A 20,451-nucleotide genomic window follows, 5' to 3' on the forward strand; every position below is an offset into this window, starting at 1 on the left:
GATTAGGGTGGACTAAGGTAGATGAATGTGGATTCGGGTGGATTAAGGACGATTATAGTGGATTAGGGTGGATTGAAGTGAATGAGGAAGCATTAGGGTTGTTTAAGGAGAATTAAAGTGCATTAAGGAGGGTTAGACTAGATTAAGGTCGATGAAGGTGGATTAGGGTGCATTAAGGACATCCGTGGATTATGGTGGATTAAAGTGAATGAAGGAGGATTTTAAGGTCGATGAATGTGGATTCGGTGGATTAATGTGCATTAGGAGGATTATGGTAGACTAATCGGTCTTAATACTCAATGCCCTAATTCCCCTTAGTCCACCCTAATCCACCTTAATGCTCCTTCATCCACTTTAATACTCCCAATCCACCTTAATACAACCTAATCAACCTACATCGCCCCTAATGCACCTTAGCCTTCCTTATACGGTCTTAATCCCCCTTTACCAACCCTAATCCATCATAATCCTCCTTAATAGTCACAGTCTACCCTAATCCACCTCTATCAAACCTAATCTACCTGCATGGTCCCTCATCCACCGTAACCTGTCTTAATCCTCCTGTATTAACCCTAATTCACATTAATCTTCCATTATCCACCTTAATCCTTGTTCATGCACCCTAATCGGTCTTAATACCGTTTCATCAACCTTTCACCTTAATCCGCCTTGATCGTCCTCCACCCACCTTAATCTTTATTCATGCATCTTAATCCTTCTTAATGCACTCTAATCCACCTTAATATTGTTTAATACACCCTAATGAACCTTAATCCTCCCTAATCCACCTTATGTCAATCACTAATGATTCATTAATTAACTTGGGTAATCATTCTCTTATACAGGGGTGGACATGCTTTGGGTCACCTCTGGCCTTCCTTAATACTTCCAGTTTACAACGCGACCTTGAAACATAGAGATCTAAGGGCTTTCGCCTTAAAAGTAAAAAAAAAAAAGCTCAATGTTGACTAGCTAACGCTCATCACCTGCAATACCACGGGTATACTTGGCACTAATTTTTTCAGGGCGCAAAACAGAATCTATAATGCTGCACTTCCGACTGAATAACAACAGTTAGCGACGTGCGAGGTGATGGAGACGCCCCAGAATATTAAGCATACTGAAGGCAACCGCAACAAAAACGCTGGTGAGCAGGCCGGAAGAACGAAAAAAAAAATGCAGCATTACGGGATGCTATGCTACGAGCTATAAGAAAGACACATCAGCTCGCAAACAACGCTGTTCTTTGTCGGAACTAAGTTCTTTTGGCCAATGTCATGCAGCCACTGCTTCCTGCGCAAGCCGTCACGCTTTACTTGTATCATAAGAACGGCATAACCATCTTCAGGCTTCTTGCTGCAGTTATATGCAGAACAGCCCGGCATAGCGCTAGCACATAGAGCAGGAAACACAGCGTATAACTTTCGCTACGCCGAGCCAGCTGTGGCTGAGCTCAGGAGGAAAATGGTGCGAACGAAAAAGAAAAACACAAGCAAAACTCAAGATCCGCGCGTTTCCAAGGACAATGGCAGGGAGACCAATCGTCGTGCAGAAAAACGGGAGCAAAACTGGTTGCCACGGGGGAACGCGCAAGGGGCGAGGAGGTCGCGCGGCGGCGGCAGAGTTCAGAGTGTCGCTACTCTCAAATTATCAAGGGATTTTAGCCCTGGTGGGCATGGTGGCAACTGCCATCACCCCGTTTCGAAGGGGACGCTCCTACCTTCCATCCATCCACCTGGTGGAGAGGAGGAAAGATGAGATGGGCCAGAACGTAAAGCCCGTCAGTCTCCCAAAGTAGCGCCATTCACTTCCCTCCTCCTCCGCTCGGCGCGGCCTCGACGGTGGCGCCGTCGGTGGTGGGCCTGCCGTAGCAGACGACGGCTAACACGCTACGGGAGGAAATCCGCAGAAAAGTTCGTTCGAGCCCTGCGGAGCAGTTTTTTCAATCGAGATCTTTCTTTGTCAGTCGGTAACTGGCCTTTAGAATTGCGGAAGAAATAGAGAAAAGGACCATTATTCAAGGCGTATTTAAGGCGTAAAACGCGCGACGTTGAGAGTTCGTGTTGCTGAAACACGACGCAAGCACGCGGTGTACTCAAACACGCGCGTAATTACCAAAAGTTTCAGGTGTTGGCAGCGTGAAAGTATGTGTACGTGGTTTCGTAGGTTCATTTACGTACCTGCAGGATACTTTTGTTCGGCCGGCGCGTGAGAAATTGCTGACCGCACACAACTGGAATGGCTGTGTGCGGTCAGCAACGCCTGGCAACAGGGCCGTTTTTTTCATTGCGCGGTGCTTTGGTAATCGTGACGATATATTTTTTTTTGTCACAAGTACTGCTCCAGGAGGGCACATGTAATGGCTAACGGAGGCCTCTGAAGAGCACGTGACATTACAATAATGCAGGCGTCGCAGGGAGTGTTCGCATACAAAATTGGCTGTCCACGATCTTATACCCCCTTCGGCGAGCCCCATCCAGCCCTGGTTCTAGCTTTGGTGTTCCCGTTTCCGCTTAGGTGCCCTGGAGGCGCCGTCAGTAATACGAAATAATGACAAGGTGTTACAACTAGTAAATAAAATTTATTGAAGAAATACAATCGCGCCGAGGCGCCAACTTCTAAAGCAGCGCTAGCGCGCCCGCGCGAGTATTATGAAACGCCAACGAGGAATTTACCGGCCCACGTACGACTCTACGATTAAAGTTCACGTTAAACATCCCCAGGCGAGCTGATAAAGTTATCCGGAACCATCCACTACGACCTGCATCCTAGCTTTAGTCGCTTCGGAATGTTAAAAACGTTAATCACCACAAATCAAATCAATACATGCGGGCGTACATTCGAAGCTAAAAGACTGCATCGTAAGTCATATTGAGCCTTGCAAAAGCGTCGAGAATGTGCTAACTTCTGGTGGAGCTCAAAACACACCCTGAATAAAGTCGCTTTTATGTCACAGGCCAGCTGCAGATGCGTGCATTTCACCGCAAGACGAAACTACATGAAATAAAGAGAGCACATTCGAAAAAAAAAAAGAAGTCAAACAACGCGCTAAAGACCACGCAGAGCATGAACAAACACTTTTTCGAAGCGGAAGGCGTGAACTAGGCTCGAAATAAGAGGTTGTGAGTAGCCGTGGCCCTTACTTCACTAAGCCGTGCGTTCTTTAACTTCCTTGAAGTCTGCCCGCCCGATCCTGCGAATCCACACTTCTTTTTGCGTTGCGCCCGCCGGACGGCAAAGCAAAAAGCTTTTTGCCCTCGCTGTGTCTGTTGCGGCAACCGAAGGTGCAGCAGCATGGCGTCGCAATTAAGTTCTCGGCCCTACACATTCTAACGCTAACGCACTCCATCAGTCCGCCTGCCGTACTTTCGTCGCGCAGGCCCAGCAATGGAAGTAGGCGCGCGCTAGAAAGAAAAAAATATACAAAGGCGCGGCGCCTGCTCCGCGCTGGAAAGAAAAAATATACAAAAGCGCGGCGCCTGCTTCCACGTGACACAAGTTGGCCAATGGGGAAGCGGAGGAGGCTGAGGCGACAGGAGGCGTGGAGAAGGACGCGCCAGGGTGAGCGGGGTGGCGGAAAGATCTAAGAATGGCGCTACTTTTGAAAAATTGAGGGGCTTTACCAGAACGAGCTTCTCAGCTCACGCCACCGCAGGCATCTTCTGCGAGTCACGTCACTCTATCGTCCAGATCGTTCGATTTAACACTTGGCAATGTTACTGGCCTGGTTTGTTTCAAGAAAAAGAAGCGCAAATCTACGGGTAATGTTCACGCAGCATCCATTCCTTCGTCGTGCCGAAAGCTATGGCCGAAAGCTATGGCCGAAAGCGACTAAGTGATGTCTATGCTGATGTCTTGGCGGGGAATTCAGAAGCGGACCGCGGACACGGAGGTACCACGTTGAACACGAACACCCGTGTCCAAAGGCAATGTCATATGTTGACGGCACATGGGGGGGGGGGGGGGGGGGGGCGGGGCTTTATTTACGCGAAGCTGGCCGGGCACATTTACCGCGCCCCACGTCCCGATGCACCTTCATTTACGCTTGCTTGTCATAATGAACATACTTTGCCCAAAGTTAAGGTCATGTACTAGGCAAGTACAACCTGCGGCGCAACTCGGAGTGCTAGGCGCGCGTTTTTTTAAAGATGTTCTATTCTCAGGGATTTGGTGAACTACCACTGGGTTCGTAACCCGCCTCCCCCGCGGTCGTGTGCGTGAACACGCGCATGCGGCAAGATTATCGTGCCTTGTTCCGGTGGCTAATCGGTCCCGTCTTCGCACATGATATCGCGCTTTCCACACGCGCTGCTTTCGTTGCCGTAGCATAGTGTTTCGATCAGTGTTGCCGACCCTGACGAGCCTTGCACGGACACATACCGAGTGCTGACGAAGGGCAGTGTGTAAGTCACCGACCTCGGCTGGGTGTTTCACTGAATATTCGAAAAGCTTAATAGTATAGACGATCAATTCGCGAATAATTTGAACGTTTAATAAATTCGATCTGTATTCGTACATTTTCAGTATTTGCGCATCCGCATTGAAAGCGTTCCAGTGCTGTGCAAACAGGAGAAAATAGCTCACGTTGGCACAGTTAGCACTTGAGAAGGCGCAGACATGTAGAAATGTAGCAGAATGGCGCAGTTGGACCACCACTTCCAGAAACAGCATGGCGGGCATACACTGCCTCACCACACAACGCAAATTCAGTCAGCCTGGTCCATTGGTTGGCGACTTGACTACCGAGCTGTCTTACCTTGGCCATAAAGATTGCAGCGTCTTCGTCAAGACCAACTATTTAAAAGACAGGTTCCCATAAACAGTCTTCTGAAGTGCCCTGGCAAAACCTTGATTCTCGCCCTCAGCAAGTGGCGGGTCATTCACCTTGCAGTGCAACCAGAACATCAGTAATTAAGCTGCTCTACCTGCTGGCATGAAAGCAGTAACATTGGTGCAAAAGTGTGCATAAAAGGCAGCCAGGTGTATGGCCCACAGCCACATGAAAAATGTTGGCAAACCCACATGCAGCCTACCTAGCTGCCTCTAAACCTGGGGCACCATCAAGCTAGACTGCATGGTGGGGCACTGTACCATTGCTGTATTTCCTTGCGAGTTAGTACCACTGGGTGGGGCCTCAGTGCAAAGTGCTACAAGAGCGGACAGTCCCAGAGCTATGGGGCATGGATAAAAACTAGAAACTCCACCTGTGGTTGGGGCCATCTGGCTGAGACTTCAGGACCTTCCCTTCCCCACAGTATGCATGTAAGCTTCCATCAGCCAAGAAATCGACAGCACAGCCAGCGGTCATTTGTACAGAATGCCACTTATCCGACTGCTTCAGAACTGTAAAGTACCCTGCGCAGGTGCCTATGAACCGCTTGGCCACGGCAGTGAGCTTTCCCTAGTTATCCACCCGCTATTACATTGGCTGCTTCAGTGGAGGCTACAGAAGTGCCTGTGCAATGCAAGGCTTTAAAGCTGCAGTGTTAATTTCACTAAAAGCTTAGAAATCTGTCTTTCACAAAAACATTTAAGGGATCAAAAATTCATTTATCAATAAGTTTGTTAAATCGAAGCAAATGGAGGTGCAACACTTCCATCTAGTATTCCTGAGGTGTTCTCTTTTCAAAAGTGTGACAATTCATAAAGTGATCTAGCACTGGCAGGAAAATGCTAAAAAACAAACAAATGCAGAATTTTTACTGCTCTAAAGTTTCAAACGGCAGTATTGTCACGAACAGTAGTGAAGACAAAGACGTTGTAGTGGGGTTGGGTCAGAGTCTCTCCTGTCGGACTGAAAGGGCTGCTAAAGCTTCTGCGCCCTGTACAGCCTTGATTAGCCAAATCGTACCCGCAGCTCCGGCAACCGTGGTCCTTTTGCATCCCCTTGATCCCGGCACATTTTGCGGTATGGACAACAATGACGTTGACGATTGGCTCCTATTGTATGAGCGCATCAGCAAGCACCACAGGTGGGATGAGATACTAATGCTCGCCAACATCATTTTCTACCTACGGGGCACAGCTCGTGTGTGGTTTAACAAGCACGAAGAGGAACTGACGAGTTGGGACATATGCAAGGAGAAGATGCACAAAATGCTTGGCTGATCGGTCGTATGACAAATGACAGCCTGGCACGAACTCACAGCCAGCGCTCAGACGTCGACAAAATCGTACGTCGCATATATCGAAGACGTGCTCGCCTTGTGCCGCACCATTGACAAAGATATACCAGAGGCGGACAAGATTGGCCACGTGTTGAAAAGCATTGCTGACGATGCCTTCAACATACTCGTGTGTAAGCACTGCAGCACGATTGCCTCCATCATAACAGAATGCCTTTGGTTCGAACAAGTGAAAAGCAGGCACATTACTCACCGCTTTACCAGACTCACTGAACGCCTCAACCGTACACTGACCGACATGCTTTCCATGTACATTTCTGATGCACCACGATTGGGACGTTGCCCTTATGGTCGTCACATTTGCATACAACTCATCATGTCGTGACACTGCCCGCTACTCACCCTTCTATCTTCTCTTTGGCCGCCATTCCTTATTACCCTTTGACACCTTGCTCCCTTTTGATCCAGTGTCCACAACCACGACTTCCAATGTGCAAGGTGCCATCACGCATGCGCTTGTCGCGCGCACAGTAGCCGCACAAAAGTCCATTTATGATTGTCGACACCGGGATACTGCTTTTCCAATGTGCTCTCTCATCATTCTCTGGCTCCCATCTCGTCGTGTCGGCCTCTGTGAAAAGTTAATGTCATGGTACATCTGGCCCTGCCGCGTGATGCGCCAGGTGACTCCTGTCACCTATGAGATAATTCCCATGGCATCCAGTTCATCGACAGCCACACCATGACGCGACATAGTACATGTTTCCTGCCTCAAGCGTTACAACTGTGACAACCCATTTTAAACACAACTAGCACCGGGACGGTGCTTCACCGGCCGGGGATAATGTCATGAACAGTGGCGAAGACAAAGATGTTGTAGTGGGGCTGGGTCAGAGTCTCTCCTGTTGGAATGAAAGGGCTGCTAAAACCTGTGTGTCCTGTACAGTCTTGACTAGCCAAGTGCTAGCCGTTTACTGTCGAGTGAATACTCTCCGTAACAATATTCATAAAAATAGTCAAAATTGCAAGTATTCATGCAGCGCTTGTACCAACAAATCACGGTTAATCAATGCTATGGCAACGGCTGCAAACCAACAGCCAGGAGCTGCTGGGGTTCACCTTTGATAATCATCCTGAGGGCCTTTCATTAAGAGCTAAACCAGCAAACACTTAGACTGAGTGCAGCAGTTAATAGACAGTTTTAGTTTAGCGTTTGCTACACCATTGTGTGCGCTATAATATAGCGGGTTGTTACTGTGCATGCGCAGAATGCTAAACGACTCACAGCGTATAGCCTACGCATGCTATTTATCAGATTTAGCGTCTTTGCGTGGTTTGCATAGTTTGCGGGAAACATGGTGGTGGTTCCGGCTACCTGCTTCGAATAGAATTTGGTGTTGCTTTTGTAAAATTCACTTCGTTCGTAGCAAATGACTGTGTAGACGGCCTTCGCTTAGTCTCAGGCTGCTTCGGCGACAGAGTATTATATATAACCTTGTGGAGTTTTCGAGATCGCTTCTCGTTTCGAACGAGTCGAAGCCTAACGAAAGAAACATTCGAGATGTCAGCGCCACCTATCGCTCAAGTCGGGAGATAGCCCCACCCCAACGACATATGGCATATGGCCTCTGAGATCGGAAGATATCGCAGGGTGACTAAAACTAACAAACACGTGCTGCTTAGCGTACGCTGTACTATACCGTATGCTATAGTTGCATACGCTATACTATAACTGTCTAATAGGACCCAAGAATGCAGAAGTGGCGAGCCAACATGTCATAGCTGGCAGAAACCGATGTGTGAAATCCCCCTTAATTAGAAGTGCACTTGAACATGGTACTGCCGAGCGGATGGCAGCGGTGTTCCTCGGATGAACTATAGTCCCTACACTTTATTAACGATGCTCAGCTATTCCTGCAATGAGGAGTTGCTTAAAGAACACCCCTTGGCTACAGCAACTTGAAGGTAGATGCCGAGTGTCTGATAAAGGAATGAAATCTCAGGAAGCATTCCAGAGAAAAGTGACTAATACATACTCATACTCAGCAGGCTATGCTGCAGAGGCTACTCAAGTAGTGTGGTCGTAAAAGTCTCACTCTAAGCATTTAGCAGTGCAGTTGTTTTCAATCCGCAACACTTTCCACAGAATAACTGCACTTCACTTATTACAACTAAAACTTGTAGACATAAAACTAACTACATCAAATCACATATTACTTATGCACATTTGTGCTGCGAGTATTCGACAGTGTATTTTGACAACAAGTGTAAGCGGTGCGCCATGGCAGCTGGTTACAGAAATGCATCATTAAGTTCACTCAGTGGTAAATAGTTTCAAATCTGCCATGCCTTCCGTGTCATAATTGTCATATTTTGCAAACTAAAGGCTTCAGACATCACCTTACACCAAATTGCATGGCATATACCTGTAAATCTTATATGTGACACACTATTTTTGGGCTGTGAATGCAAGCAGTGAGAGAAGTCTCCCTAGCCTTTGTAGCATTGCCTGCTATGTAGAAAATGGAGTATATTTCAGTCATAGGGAATTGCTGACCTCCATAAAGGGGGCCACTGAGTTGAGGATCGTCGGCGAATATATGGGAGTAACTTGTGTAGTTCAAATTGCAACACCATTTGCCCAGCCGTAAATTTGCACATCATTATATCTTTATTTATAAGTGCTACACAATTCGCGCTTTAATACAAGCCACCAAAATGAGCAACACCTCCCATACGTATGCACACAAAACAGGTTTACAACAAGGAATGGGATAGACACTAGGACCTTAATGCTGCCGCATGTTGTTTTAATTAACTCTCTCTATAAAAATGTTGCTGACTTTGCATATGTCTACACACGTAGGCTCTGTCGCTTCTTCCCACATTTCGTTCAGCTGCACTAGCAACAAATAACAACGGTAACATAACTTTGTGTTAACTTCGTCCACAACATCCACAGACTTCTCAAACTACAGCATTGCATGCAATAGCATACATGAGCTACACAGCAGTGTGGTTGGTGGTTGCTGGAGGTGTCCTTGCACGAGCGAAACTCAATCAGGCAGAAGGGGAAAGTGGTGAGGATGACAGGATGACAACACAGCCACTGTTTGATGGAATTGACAGCAGCAACAGTAATGGAAGCGATGGTAACACTGGCCCTTAGCGGTTCAGAGCTTGACGGTGCCTATTTGTTTGAACTGGTAATGGCTTTGAGCACAGAGTAAGAATGACAAAAGCAACAACTCCATACCTGCCGGCCCACCCAGAGTTTTCATAATGTTTACAAATCTGCGTGCATTTCACGATTTTACAGAGGCTGCATGAAGTTTTATAAAAAATAAATTCTGTTGAAAATATTTTGCTCATTGCTCTTTGAACTTTCCATTGAAAGTCTTATAGTGAAAGGACACCAAGGAGTACTTGCTTCGTGAATGATTATACAGACAAGTTCCTAAAGCAACAGCAAAAACATCAGATTCACTGAAAAAGTTACCATGATCTAAAAGCAATGTTTTCCTAGTTAGTATCTGCTGTTGCAAGTTTGCTGCTGCTTGTTATCTGTGTCTATAGGTAAATGATTGTTAATAAAGTGTGTATGTGTACCTCGGACAGCATGAGTTTAGAGTAAGCTTTCTACAAAAAACAAAAATCATGCTTCAACAACAATGAAAAAACAGATTCTGTGAAAAGGCACCTTTCAGCTCTATATAGTTGTAGTTAAATTTATATGAGCCACAGATATGCAGAAATATCCATGATATTTATTGATAAGGTAATCATGTAACGTTGACAGACTGACTGCACTATTCTCATTCCTATGAAGTGAGTGGCTATGGTGCCGGCAGGTATGAACAATAAGGGTCAGAAAAATCTGTGGGCAACCGCATTTCATTCTTTCGAAGTTAGTTTTGCCCTAAACTGTATGCAAATCAAAATTAGTAAAATTATTGGTGTCGTTACAACTGATAACAGCCTAAAAATTGGGCATCTTACAATAAACTGATAACAGTTGGGAGATGTGCAAGATATTTTAAAAATTTTTCAATGAAGGCTTGTCTCTAAAGCATATTGTCTGATAGGTGTTATACGTTCTCTGTAAGACCTGTGTTGTTCATGAAGTCCATGAATTTAAGGAAGTGTTTTGTGGTATCTGCTTTTGTACATCCAGACATCGTAGCTAGACATAGCGCTGCAGCAGAGGCCAACGTGCAGGAGATGGGAGCATTCCGGTTGTAAAGGTGGACAATTTCATACTAAGTGGCAGGCGTCTGCTTTCATCACTGGAAAGGGACAGTTTGTGCATGCTGCATCTTGTGGAAGGTGTGGCCAATTCCCAATAGATATGGTAGCCGGTGTAGAGGCCACCTTGGCATGCAGCCTCATGAACACAATTTCCTCCACCTTAGTAAATTGACAAAAGATGGTACAGACACACTAGGAGAAAACATAGATGCACATCAAGGCACTTCCTTTTACTGTGCATGGCTAAAGTAAACAACAAAGCTTGGGTCAGTAAAGGCATGATACAGTTCAATAATACCCCTGCCACACAAGAAAATGTAATGCATTTGCACCAAATGACAACTGTATATGTCACTAGTTTGTTGCTACGTGGGAATATTTAATGTCGATAGATGAAAGTGACATATGTGATCGCTTGCAATCATTTGCAATGAGTTCAGGAAACTCATTCAAATATGTTGCAGAACATGTGAATGCTCACCACCAAAAAGCGCCAAGAAACGTACAGGATCAGCAAAAACAGCACAACAGAATTAATATTTACGAATTTAATAGCAATGGTCTATATTTTGTAAGATACAAAATTGTGATGCATTTGATCTCATAAGCAAGAGACAGTGTACCTGTGCATTCATTGTGCTACCAGATGTGCCCCATGGTTTCAGTGATAAATTAACTAATTTGATTCATACCTGGCTCTAGTCTTGACCTGATTATGAGGCATGCCGTACATGAGCATTTTTGCATTCCACTCCCATCAAAATGCGGCCGCTGCGGCCAAAATCAAACTTGTGACCTTGCGCTAAGCAGCACAACACCACAGCCACTGAGGTACTACAGCGAGTAACATAAATACCTAAATTAATTTTAATAAAGAGGAACCTTTTGCACACACATGGGGGCATTTTTCCAGCATTTTATTCTTTCATGCATTGCTCTCACCATATTAAGCAACTGGTATTAAATCTTGCCACGTGACGTTCCAGGAGCTCAATGTTATTTGATTGCCAAACAAGACAGAGGATCACATGGAGACTATTATTTATCTATAATGGTCGAAGAACGATGTTGCTGGAGCCAACACTTTGACAGGGGAACATTTTGACATCCCTTGCTTGTCTACAATTGATTACTAAAGTTACTATTTCTATAGCAAATATGGACACTCTAGGGGAACTTTTGCCATTGCCACAATGTTCTATAGAAAGTCCAAGAGCGATAAAATCCTACCGCGCCCTGTGTGCCGTATGCTGTGAGTGCAAGGAAAAGCATGCGAGGGTGAGCCAAGAAACATGGTGGCTTAATGCACGCTGTCTTCCCACACTCCCAATGATGGAGGCCACGCGATCATGCATGCATTAGAAGAGGAGGGCGTGCATCTCCTCTTTTAGGCAGGCTGTGCATGGCTCTTTGCACAGTTGAGTGCATATGCAGCCCATGCACCTTATCTTGAAAGTAGCGTATTTACTCGAATCTAACGCAAGCAGGAGAAGCTTTATACTCCGACGGCTCCTACGTCCCTATCTTGAAAGCGATCTGTGATGGAGACAGAGTCTACTCATCTAGGCGCACTGTGCTGTGTTCTCATCGGTTAGTTCGCGTTGAAGGGAGAGACCGCACAAAGGTCAATTCGCTAGCTCCCGCTACCACACTTCCCCACTCTAGCGCTTTGATAGAGTTCCCGCAATCATTGCGTGAGACGTGTTCATGTTTGCTTGTGTGCACGTGACACCATGCTTGGCAATTTAGTTCGTAAGCAAATGTTTAAAAGTTTATATGGCAGATAAAACTACTATCCTTACTTTTTGTATAACTGTCTACTAATTTGCTATCGTAATCGATGCTTTGCATTTTGGCCGAAACTGCGACTTTCTTTAATTATCGCAACTTTAGTGTACTGGGAGTAAATCTTTGTTTTTTCAAATGAGAGGAAGTTGTTTTCCTGTATGAAAGAATTAGGTGCACAATACTGTAAAGGACTTTTCTTCTTTTTTATTTTTTTAGGTCATGGCAAGCGGCAGGTGCCATTTACAATCGAGGGCATTGAGTAAGAGAATTGAGTAAATACGGTAATCTGCGGCAGCTGCAAAAACTAAATATGAGCCGAGATGCTGGTGGCTTCATGCGCACTGTCTTTCCATGTGCCTAATGTTGGAGGTCCCGTAATCTCAAGGTTTAGAGGTGCAGTGAAGCAAGTGTTTTCATTACTGTAGCATTGCGATAGCGACTGCTCATGGTCATTGAGTGAGATCTGTTCATGTTTGCCTGTGCATGCATGACACCATGCTTGTTAATTTAATTAGTTGAGTGAATGTTTACTGCAATTTATATGGCCAATAAAAATATGAACCTTACTTTGTGTAGCTGTCTAATCACTTTACCAATCACTAATAATGCTACACCTTTTGAGCAAAATTGCAACGTTTTTATGTATTGAATGCCATTAAATTTTCCAATCTGACAGGGGTATTAGAAACACATATGTCATAGATATTGTACTAACACTCCCAGAGATCCTGACCAAGCACATTAAGAGTGTTAAAGTGTGCATGTCACTGGGCAAATTCATCACCTTGACCCTAGGTGCTCCAGTCCAGGCATAAGGCAGGTCTACTTGAGGGCCAAAACCACTGCTGCCACCAAACTGACGCCTATGATAAGATAGCCTGTTGCGTAGAGCTCCTTGAGGCTGAAGCCAAGACCCAAATCCCAGGCCTGAAAGCATGTATCAGCAGAAGTTTCAAGTTCTGCATGTGGATGGTTATACACAACTGTACATAGTAATTTCATATGTGAGAGCATAGCACACACAGTCCCTTTCTTTGCAGTATAGCTTATACTGGTTTACATTCTGCTCTTAACATTCCCTTTTCTGTTAAGGATGTTAAAGCTTTAAATGTGCAAATCATACTAGACATTCAGTGTAACTTCTGTTTCTGGTCCGACTAAGAGCACACATATGAGCCACTAAACTAGACGGGCCTAGCTGCAAGTATGGCAGTTGTGAATACAAAATTCTGAACATATAAAAAGTCCCATCTTACGGCAAGATTTTAAAGGAAGTGTGCCATCAGTCTTTCAAAGAAACAGCATAGGGTTATGCACCAAATCGCGACACAAGAAGGTTTCTGCATTTTAAGGTCTTCCTTTAAGCTGGATGGTCTCAGAGAAAATCCCGACATTACACCATGACACACAACTCACCAGGTGGCGTATGCCATTGAAAGTGTGGTAGCAGAGGGCAAAGGCCAGGCCAAGCTTCACTGGGAAAGTGAGGATGGGTGAGATGTGCATGGCCTGCAGGGCCTCCACATAGTGTGGGAACTGGTGTGAGCATACAAATGGCATCGCACCTATTCCATACAGGCCTGGGCAAGAGAAACAAAGACGTCGTAGTCATAAAGTGAAGCTATTCACACTTATAAGCCCCATAAGCCCCCCCCACCCCCACAGAGAGGGTGTGGCACCCTCTCTGTGTAGGTCTCCAACTCAAAGCTGGCACTGGTGCTAAGGACAGTATAACATTAGAGATAGTCCCCACAGCTATGCAACAACTCCCATTAATTGTGGGCAGTTTGAAATACAGAAGGATTGTGCAACATCTTAAGCCTTCAATTTTCTCAGTGATTAAAACATTGCGAAACAATAAAGAATTCACCATCTCCTTTAGAGCTGCTCAACAGAGATCAGATAGCCCTGCTCTGGCTTTGAAAAAGTACTCACACATTGTCATGCCAATGCCAGTTGTCCTGTGTATCAGTGAAGGCACCCATGACATTTGCGGCCTGCAAATCAAATAAAGTTGTATTTCATATTTGCTGGATCACCCCGCCTATAATTAAAAAAAAAGAAGCATACAAATACTCCTCCAAATATCAAGGGCAGAATCCCAAAGCCTTTCATTCCTAAACCCTGTTTGTCATTGGCCGGTCACCTTCGCTAATAATATGTCCATCATCAGGATTGACCATAAATTTTTGTTGCAAAGAATTCTAGCATAAGAAACTTTTGTGAATATGGCCTCAGTTCTGCAAAAGTGCTTTAAGCCATCCAAATTTGGCTCTACAAGCACATTTCAGGAATAGCATGCAGGTGAGCAACCACATAAATCTGAAAGCCTTAAAAAGACCTTAAAGAATTTCACTTTTATACAGGGTACCTAATTATAAACATCCAAGAGTCATTTTCATAAGCAATTTATCGTAATCTCACAATGTTCAGATGATTATTAATAAAGCACTAAAAGAAAATGTCAGATATGTAAGACTAACAATTCCAACTGCTCCAAAAATACTAAGCTGTATAAGAAAAATTGCTAATTCAATCCATACTAGAATATGCATCAGCGCATTGCCTTCTTACTGACAGTACAGCATCAACTTTTTTTACAGGGTTGCATAGATGACAAGGACATCAGAAATGTCCTTGTCATCTATGCAGCACTATGAAAAAAATGTTGATGCTGTACTGTCAGTAAGAAGGCAATGCGCTTTATATGCCTTGTGTACAACATACTTTTGACTTTCCCTTGCTGTTCTATCCTTCAACTTAGCACCTCTCTCAGCCTGTCATGAAATTGGTTCTTTGAAGTTTATGCAAGATATCACTACCTCTTGATGTTGGCTTTTACGTAACAAATAGTTATCTTTTGCTAAGCAGTCTTCGACCTGCATCTATCATGAACTTTACCTGAAAACGATTTTATGCGCAAAGTATTAAAATGTTTAATACAGTTTCTTCTAGCACACTACTATTGACCTTTAGAATTAGCTGGCAATATCCGTTCAATTCCATGAAATTAGTTTCTCACCACACTTGATGCCAATGTAGCTTTGCAACCTTTTTTCTACTTTATACAAGTCCCAATTTTGAAAGCTTGAAAGATGCCTACAATTTTCTAAACATACCTTTGTAATCCTGCACTTTGTGCCCACTTCTGCAATAGTCCCTTCTGGGTTGAACTTATTATGTGTGTATATGTTAAAGCTATTGTAACAGATATGTGCCACCTTGGGAGAACTGTTTAGCTTTCTAAACCACCAAAACAATTCCAGAAAAAACGTACCAAGCTTTCTCATCTTTTTTTGATGTAGCCATAGAATTTCCTGTCATTCTGTAAATATATTACTAGATTACTGATACTTCATAACGTGCTTTTTCCAGACTTCTACCGCCTTCTAGTGTTGAAAATTGAACCAAAAGGCAATTACCGACCGTAACTTGTCTTTGGCGGTGGCAGCAGCAAAACATCAGGCTGAACGAGTGACTTGTGATTGGCTACATTGGTACAACCTTCCATGATGAGCACAGATCAGGACTGGGGGTTGAGTTAAGGGTATGAACATACTACAGAAGCCAAGTCTACACTACAATCTTTCACCATTTCGTTTGTGGCTCTCGGTAGATATCAGCTATAAAAGTAAGAACAGTTCTAGCTAACCTAGAAGTACCTGTCACATGGTCATTGCATTCACATCCAGCTATCCTGTTTGAAATACTACTTGGTTCAATATTTCTTTTGATATTGCATAAGCAAATATACTCTAATACCAATGCATGTCAAATATTAAGTTGCTATGCAATGCTGTCAACATGTGGGACAACTTTAGAGTACTTGAATATGAGTGTGTCAGTAATTTTCTTCTGCTTAGATACATTACAGACAATGCAAGAAGTTGACATACGTTCAAGATGTTGCTATTACATGACTAATGCTGTTGAAATGAGACATGGCTGAAGAAAGAATCTGAACATTTCCTTACGCATAAATGCTCAGGTGAGGAGACAAAGGCCTCTCGAGTGACTTGTTCTTTTTGAAAAAGTGTTCTGTTGCTTCTGCCTGCTTGGGACTCATTGCTGACATGGGCGCAAGACTGGGAAAGAAAAAGATAAGAAAACATACAACACAACCAGCAACTTTCTGTCAATAGGATGCAACAGTGAACGCATTGAGTTAACACAAGCTGCAGGTACCCCTCACTGGCTCACATCTTGACGGGACAGGCAAAATTGGGTCAAATTATTGACGTCAGAATTTAATGTCCGCCGAATGACTGCCCCTACTGGAACTCCAATGCATGTGACCGCTGTCATCCACTGCCTATCCGTGCACCACGGTCCACCAAGCTACTGACCTAATGCTTATGACACCTTCGTTTTCCTCTAGTCTTCCAACACATGAGGCAAGACCAGACTTGTAGACAACAAATTGCATGCAATTGATTACTTGTGATTACTCATGAGCAATTTCATTTTTTGGTAGCTTTGTAACTGATTGATTACTTTTTTGCTTGGTAATGCTCACTGTAATTCAATTACTTTTTGGAGTAACAAATTACATGTAACCAGTTACTTTAGTGATAAGCAGCCAGAACTGGCCCTTATGCAATAAAAGCCAATAATCGTCATGATGAGACAAGCTGTAACAAGTGACACAGCTTTCAGCCCTTGAATTTGGCAGAAATTACAGAACAACGCCTGCAGTCTGCAATGCAGCATCCCAGCAAATGCGCATGTTCGGACAGACAGACCCGAGTGCTCAGTATTTGTTTCCTCATTTTAACGTTCCACCAGATGTTGGCAGACGATTTGAACTGATATCAGACAATACTGCCTAGAAAGCATCTAAAAGTGATTTTTCCAGCTCTTCATTGGCCCTATAGTGAGAACGCCTTTTCGGAGCCCCAGCAAGAATGGAGCACTGTGCTTCATAGTGAGCCAGGTACAATTATTGCAGCATTGAGTAAAGTTCGAATCCCGGTTCTGGGTTCGTGGTTTGGATTCGGGCGTAACACAGAGGGTTGCTTCCCTATGCTGCCGGAGTGCCTAAAACGTGGTAGCGGGCCTGGTTACAAGTCGGCTCATGTCATTGTCCATCTCTTTTGCCAAAAGTTGCTTGTTAGTGAGGAGATGAGTTCAGGAAGTTGAAGGAAACGAATGGATTTACATAGAGTTGTAGATTTTACATATCTACAACTGGCTCTATGGTTATGATAACCAGCTATATCTCAGCAGTCTACATGACTGAATCAAGGCAGACTACATGTAGGAACACTTTACATGTCTGAGCTGACAGGGCACCCAAGAGATCCGCTTTTAAGCAATCGTTCTCTCCAGGTCGCCAGCAAGGGAACTTGATGACCTTGTCTTGACCGATTGGAATGGTCGAACTGTTATGTTTCCAGCATCGCGCTCATGATTTTGCACCATCCCGCCAGACTCTCCCTCTGATGTTGTGCCTTTGCTCCTACATATGATGCAATGATAAGGTAATATGGAGGCACAGGTCTACATTGTTCCCACAGAAGTTGTTGGACGTCGGCTCTTTTGTAGCAATTAGAGGAGCCAGGCCCTGATGGTCATTAGCCCTTTCACAGAATGGGGCACTTGCAGACACCTAGAACAGACATTGACCTTGCATGTTGACCTGCCTTCGTCTAGGCATAACAGCTGGAATGTTGGTCTCATCTGTCCTATGACCCTAGCATCTATTTGTAACAGTATAAACCCAGTTTTATGCGTAATTTGTTCGGATATTAGGTACAATACTGCTTTTCCCTTCAGCATGCACACAGAGCAAGTTTTCAATGGCACTGCCAGTGTATTTACAACAAGATCAGTGAAGAGATATGAAAACTTCGAAAGGCGGTTGTTTGCAAAAATAAACAATGTGTGAAGGGCTGCTGAGAACGCACTGAAATAGCAAGCCGAGCTTGTTTTACTTACTATATTTGTGCAATGTTAATAAAAGTTCGGAGGAAAGTAAAAAAGTAATCTATTTTTAAGTTAAGTAATTGTAATTGGTTCCTAATTGTAATCGGTTCCTTCTTTTTTCTGTAATCTGCACAAGTATGAATGCAACTACGAATAACACTGGCACCTAGAGTAACTATAGTAAGAACAATATCAATGCGAAAATCGGGCATACCATGCAGTGGGCAAAGCTGTCACTGGTCTCAGAAGTGACACAGCACTTGTTTTGTTGGCGAACCTGAAATAAACGTAACCGAAGGATAGAGCTCTTAGATAGGCCAATTGTTTGTACTACAACTTTTCTTACTTGCAGTTGTGCAGTCGTAAGTGTTCACACACACGTAGATATAAAAATAATTGGGAGAAGTCGGGATAGTGCCCCACTTCTCAGGGGAGGAGTCGGGATTAACCTTGCCGTTCCATAGCCAAAGCACTTAGTAAGCTGAACGGCGTGATTTATGCTTCTGCCATTCAAACTACGTAACTTCTAACGGCGAGGTTCTAACTGTTGCTGCATAAGTTACGGGTCGCTTTTTTTCGCCACGATGATAGATTGGATTTTGTATAAGTACTACTCCAGGAGGGCACATGTAACCGGCAAACGGAGGCCTCAGGAGAGCACCTGGGATTATAATAAAGGAGGCGGCGCAGGATCTCCAGGGCACCAAAGGGGTAGCCGGGGGATCAAAGCTGGAAGCAGGGCGGACCGTGGGTTAATTGGGGCCTCAGCGAGCGCCAACCCACGGACCAGTCCGGGTTCCTTTGGTGCCCCGTTGCCGCTTTGGTGTCGGAGGCGCCGACAATAATGCGAAATAATGACATGTTGTTACAACTAGTAAAAACACACGAATGAATCAATACAATTACGTACAGCCGCCAACATGTGACGCTATGTTCATCACTACCGCGCACCGTGCATTCAGCAACACCAGTCAGAACTTTGCCCCCAAGGGCAGCTTGCACGTTCGAAACGCAGGAGCGCTTTCGTAACTACGAAACAACAGCACGGAAAATCTTACCATACATTACTTAAGCGCTTACCTCACTGCGTACGCCATGATAAGATGATAGTCACAGCTAAATGAAGTATTAAAAGCTGGATGAGAAGTTCGCAGAAACCAAAGTTGCAGAAACTAGCAGAAACAGACGGCCGCCCGAAGGAGATTGTTGGATTGGATCGGCTCGACATGAATTGCAGTTAACTTTAAACGGCTATGCCTCCATGCGCGCTGCTCTACGCTCTTAGGCAAAGTTACACCCTTTGACTTGCCCCTTCTGCCACAAAACAATAATCGTTATCTGCCTTGATGCGTTTCCTTTCTTTAACGCTGCGAGCCCGGTACTTTCCAGTAACGAACGGCAGGCGCGTTATCAGCATAGAACGGTTTACACCCTTTGGAGTGCCCCTTCTGATAACGCGCGTGCCGTTCGTTACTGGAAAGTTCCGGGCTCGCAGCGTTAAAGAAAGGAAACGCATCAAGGCAGATAACGATTATTGTTGTGTGGCAGAAGGGACAAGCCAAAGGGTGTAACTTTGCCTAAGAGTGTACGCATGCACTTATAAAAAGGTTTACGCCTTTGGGGGTGTATATCTGCCACACTCTACACTCTTCACTCTTAAAACGGTTGCACCCTTTGGGGTGTATATTTGTCCCACAACAATAATCGTCATCTGCCTAGCTTGCGTTTCCTTTCTTGAAAACTCGGCGCTCGCTACTTTCCTGTCGAGAATGCTGCGTCACACTGATAACGCGCGTGCCGTTCGTGACTGGGAAGTACCGGGCTCACAGCGTTAAAGAAAGGAAACGCGGGCAAGACAGATGACTATTATTGTTGTGGGACAAGATACGCCCCAAAGGGTGTAAATTTTTCTAAGAGTGTTAAGCAAAATTACACCCCTTTGCCACAACGATAATCGTCATCTGCATGTCCGCATTTCCTTTCTTTAACGCGGCGAGCCCGGTATTTCCCAGTAACGAACGGCATGCGCGTTATCAGCATGGCATAGCATTCCCGACAGGAAAGTAGCGGGCGCGGCGTTTTCAAGAAAGGAAACGCAAGCAAGGCAGTTAACGATTATTGTTGTGTGGCAGAGATACACCCCAAAGGGTGTAACTTTGCCCAACACTCTTAGAAAATTTTACACCCTTTGGGGCTTATCTTGTCCCACAACGATAATCGTCATCTGTCTTGCCTGCGCTTCCTTTTTGTTTTTTGTAACGCTGCGAGCCCGGTACTTCCCAGTCACGAACGGCATGCGCGTTATCAGTGTGACGCAGCATTTTCGACAGGAAAGTAGCGAGCGCCGAGTTTTCAAGAAAGGAAA

The 20,451-nt window shown here is 44.7% G+C and overlaps 1 protein-coding gene across 1 annotated transcript; it reads right to left on the reverse strand.

The window, feature by feature from the left end:
* Positions 1–8,773: 8,773 nt before the first annotated feature.
* Positions 8,774–19,317, reverse strand: LOC126532337 (succinate dehydrogenase cytochrome b560 subunit, mitochondrial-like). Its single transcript, XM_050180046.3, has 6 exons — positions 19,167–19,317; positions 18,301–18,363; positions 16,136–16,246; positions 14,097–14,158; positions 13,578–13,741; positions 8,774–13,088 (listed from the first exon to the last, which is right to left on the reverse strand). The coding sequence occupies exons 1-6, from the start codon at positions 19,181–19,183 to the stop codon at positions 12,984–12,986; spliced, it is 522 nt and encodes a 173-aa protein (XP_050036003.1). The 5' UTR covers positions 19,184–19,317; the 3' UTR covers positions 8,774–12,983.
* Positions 19,318–20,451: the final 1,134 nt, after the last annotated feature.

Source organism: Dermacentor andersoni, chromosome 5 (genome assembly GCF_023375885.2).
Source record: "Dermacentor andersoni chromosome 5, qqDerAnde1_hic_scaffold, whole genome shotgun sequence".
In the NCBI taxonomy this organism is placed as follows: Eukaryota; Metazoa; Arthropoda; class Arachnida; order Ixodida; family Ixodidae; genus Dermacentor; species Dermacentor andersoni.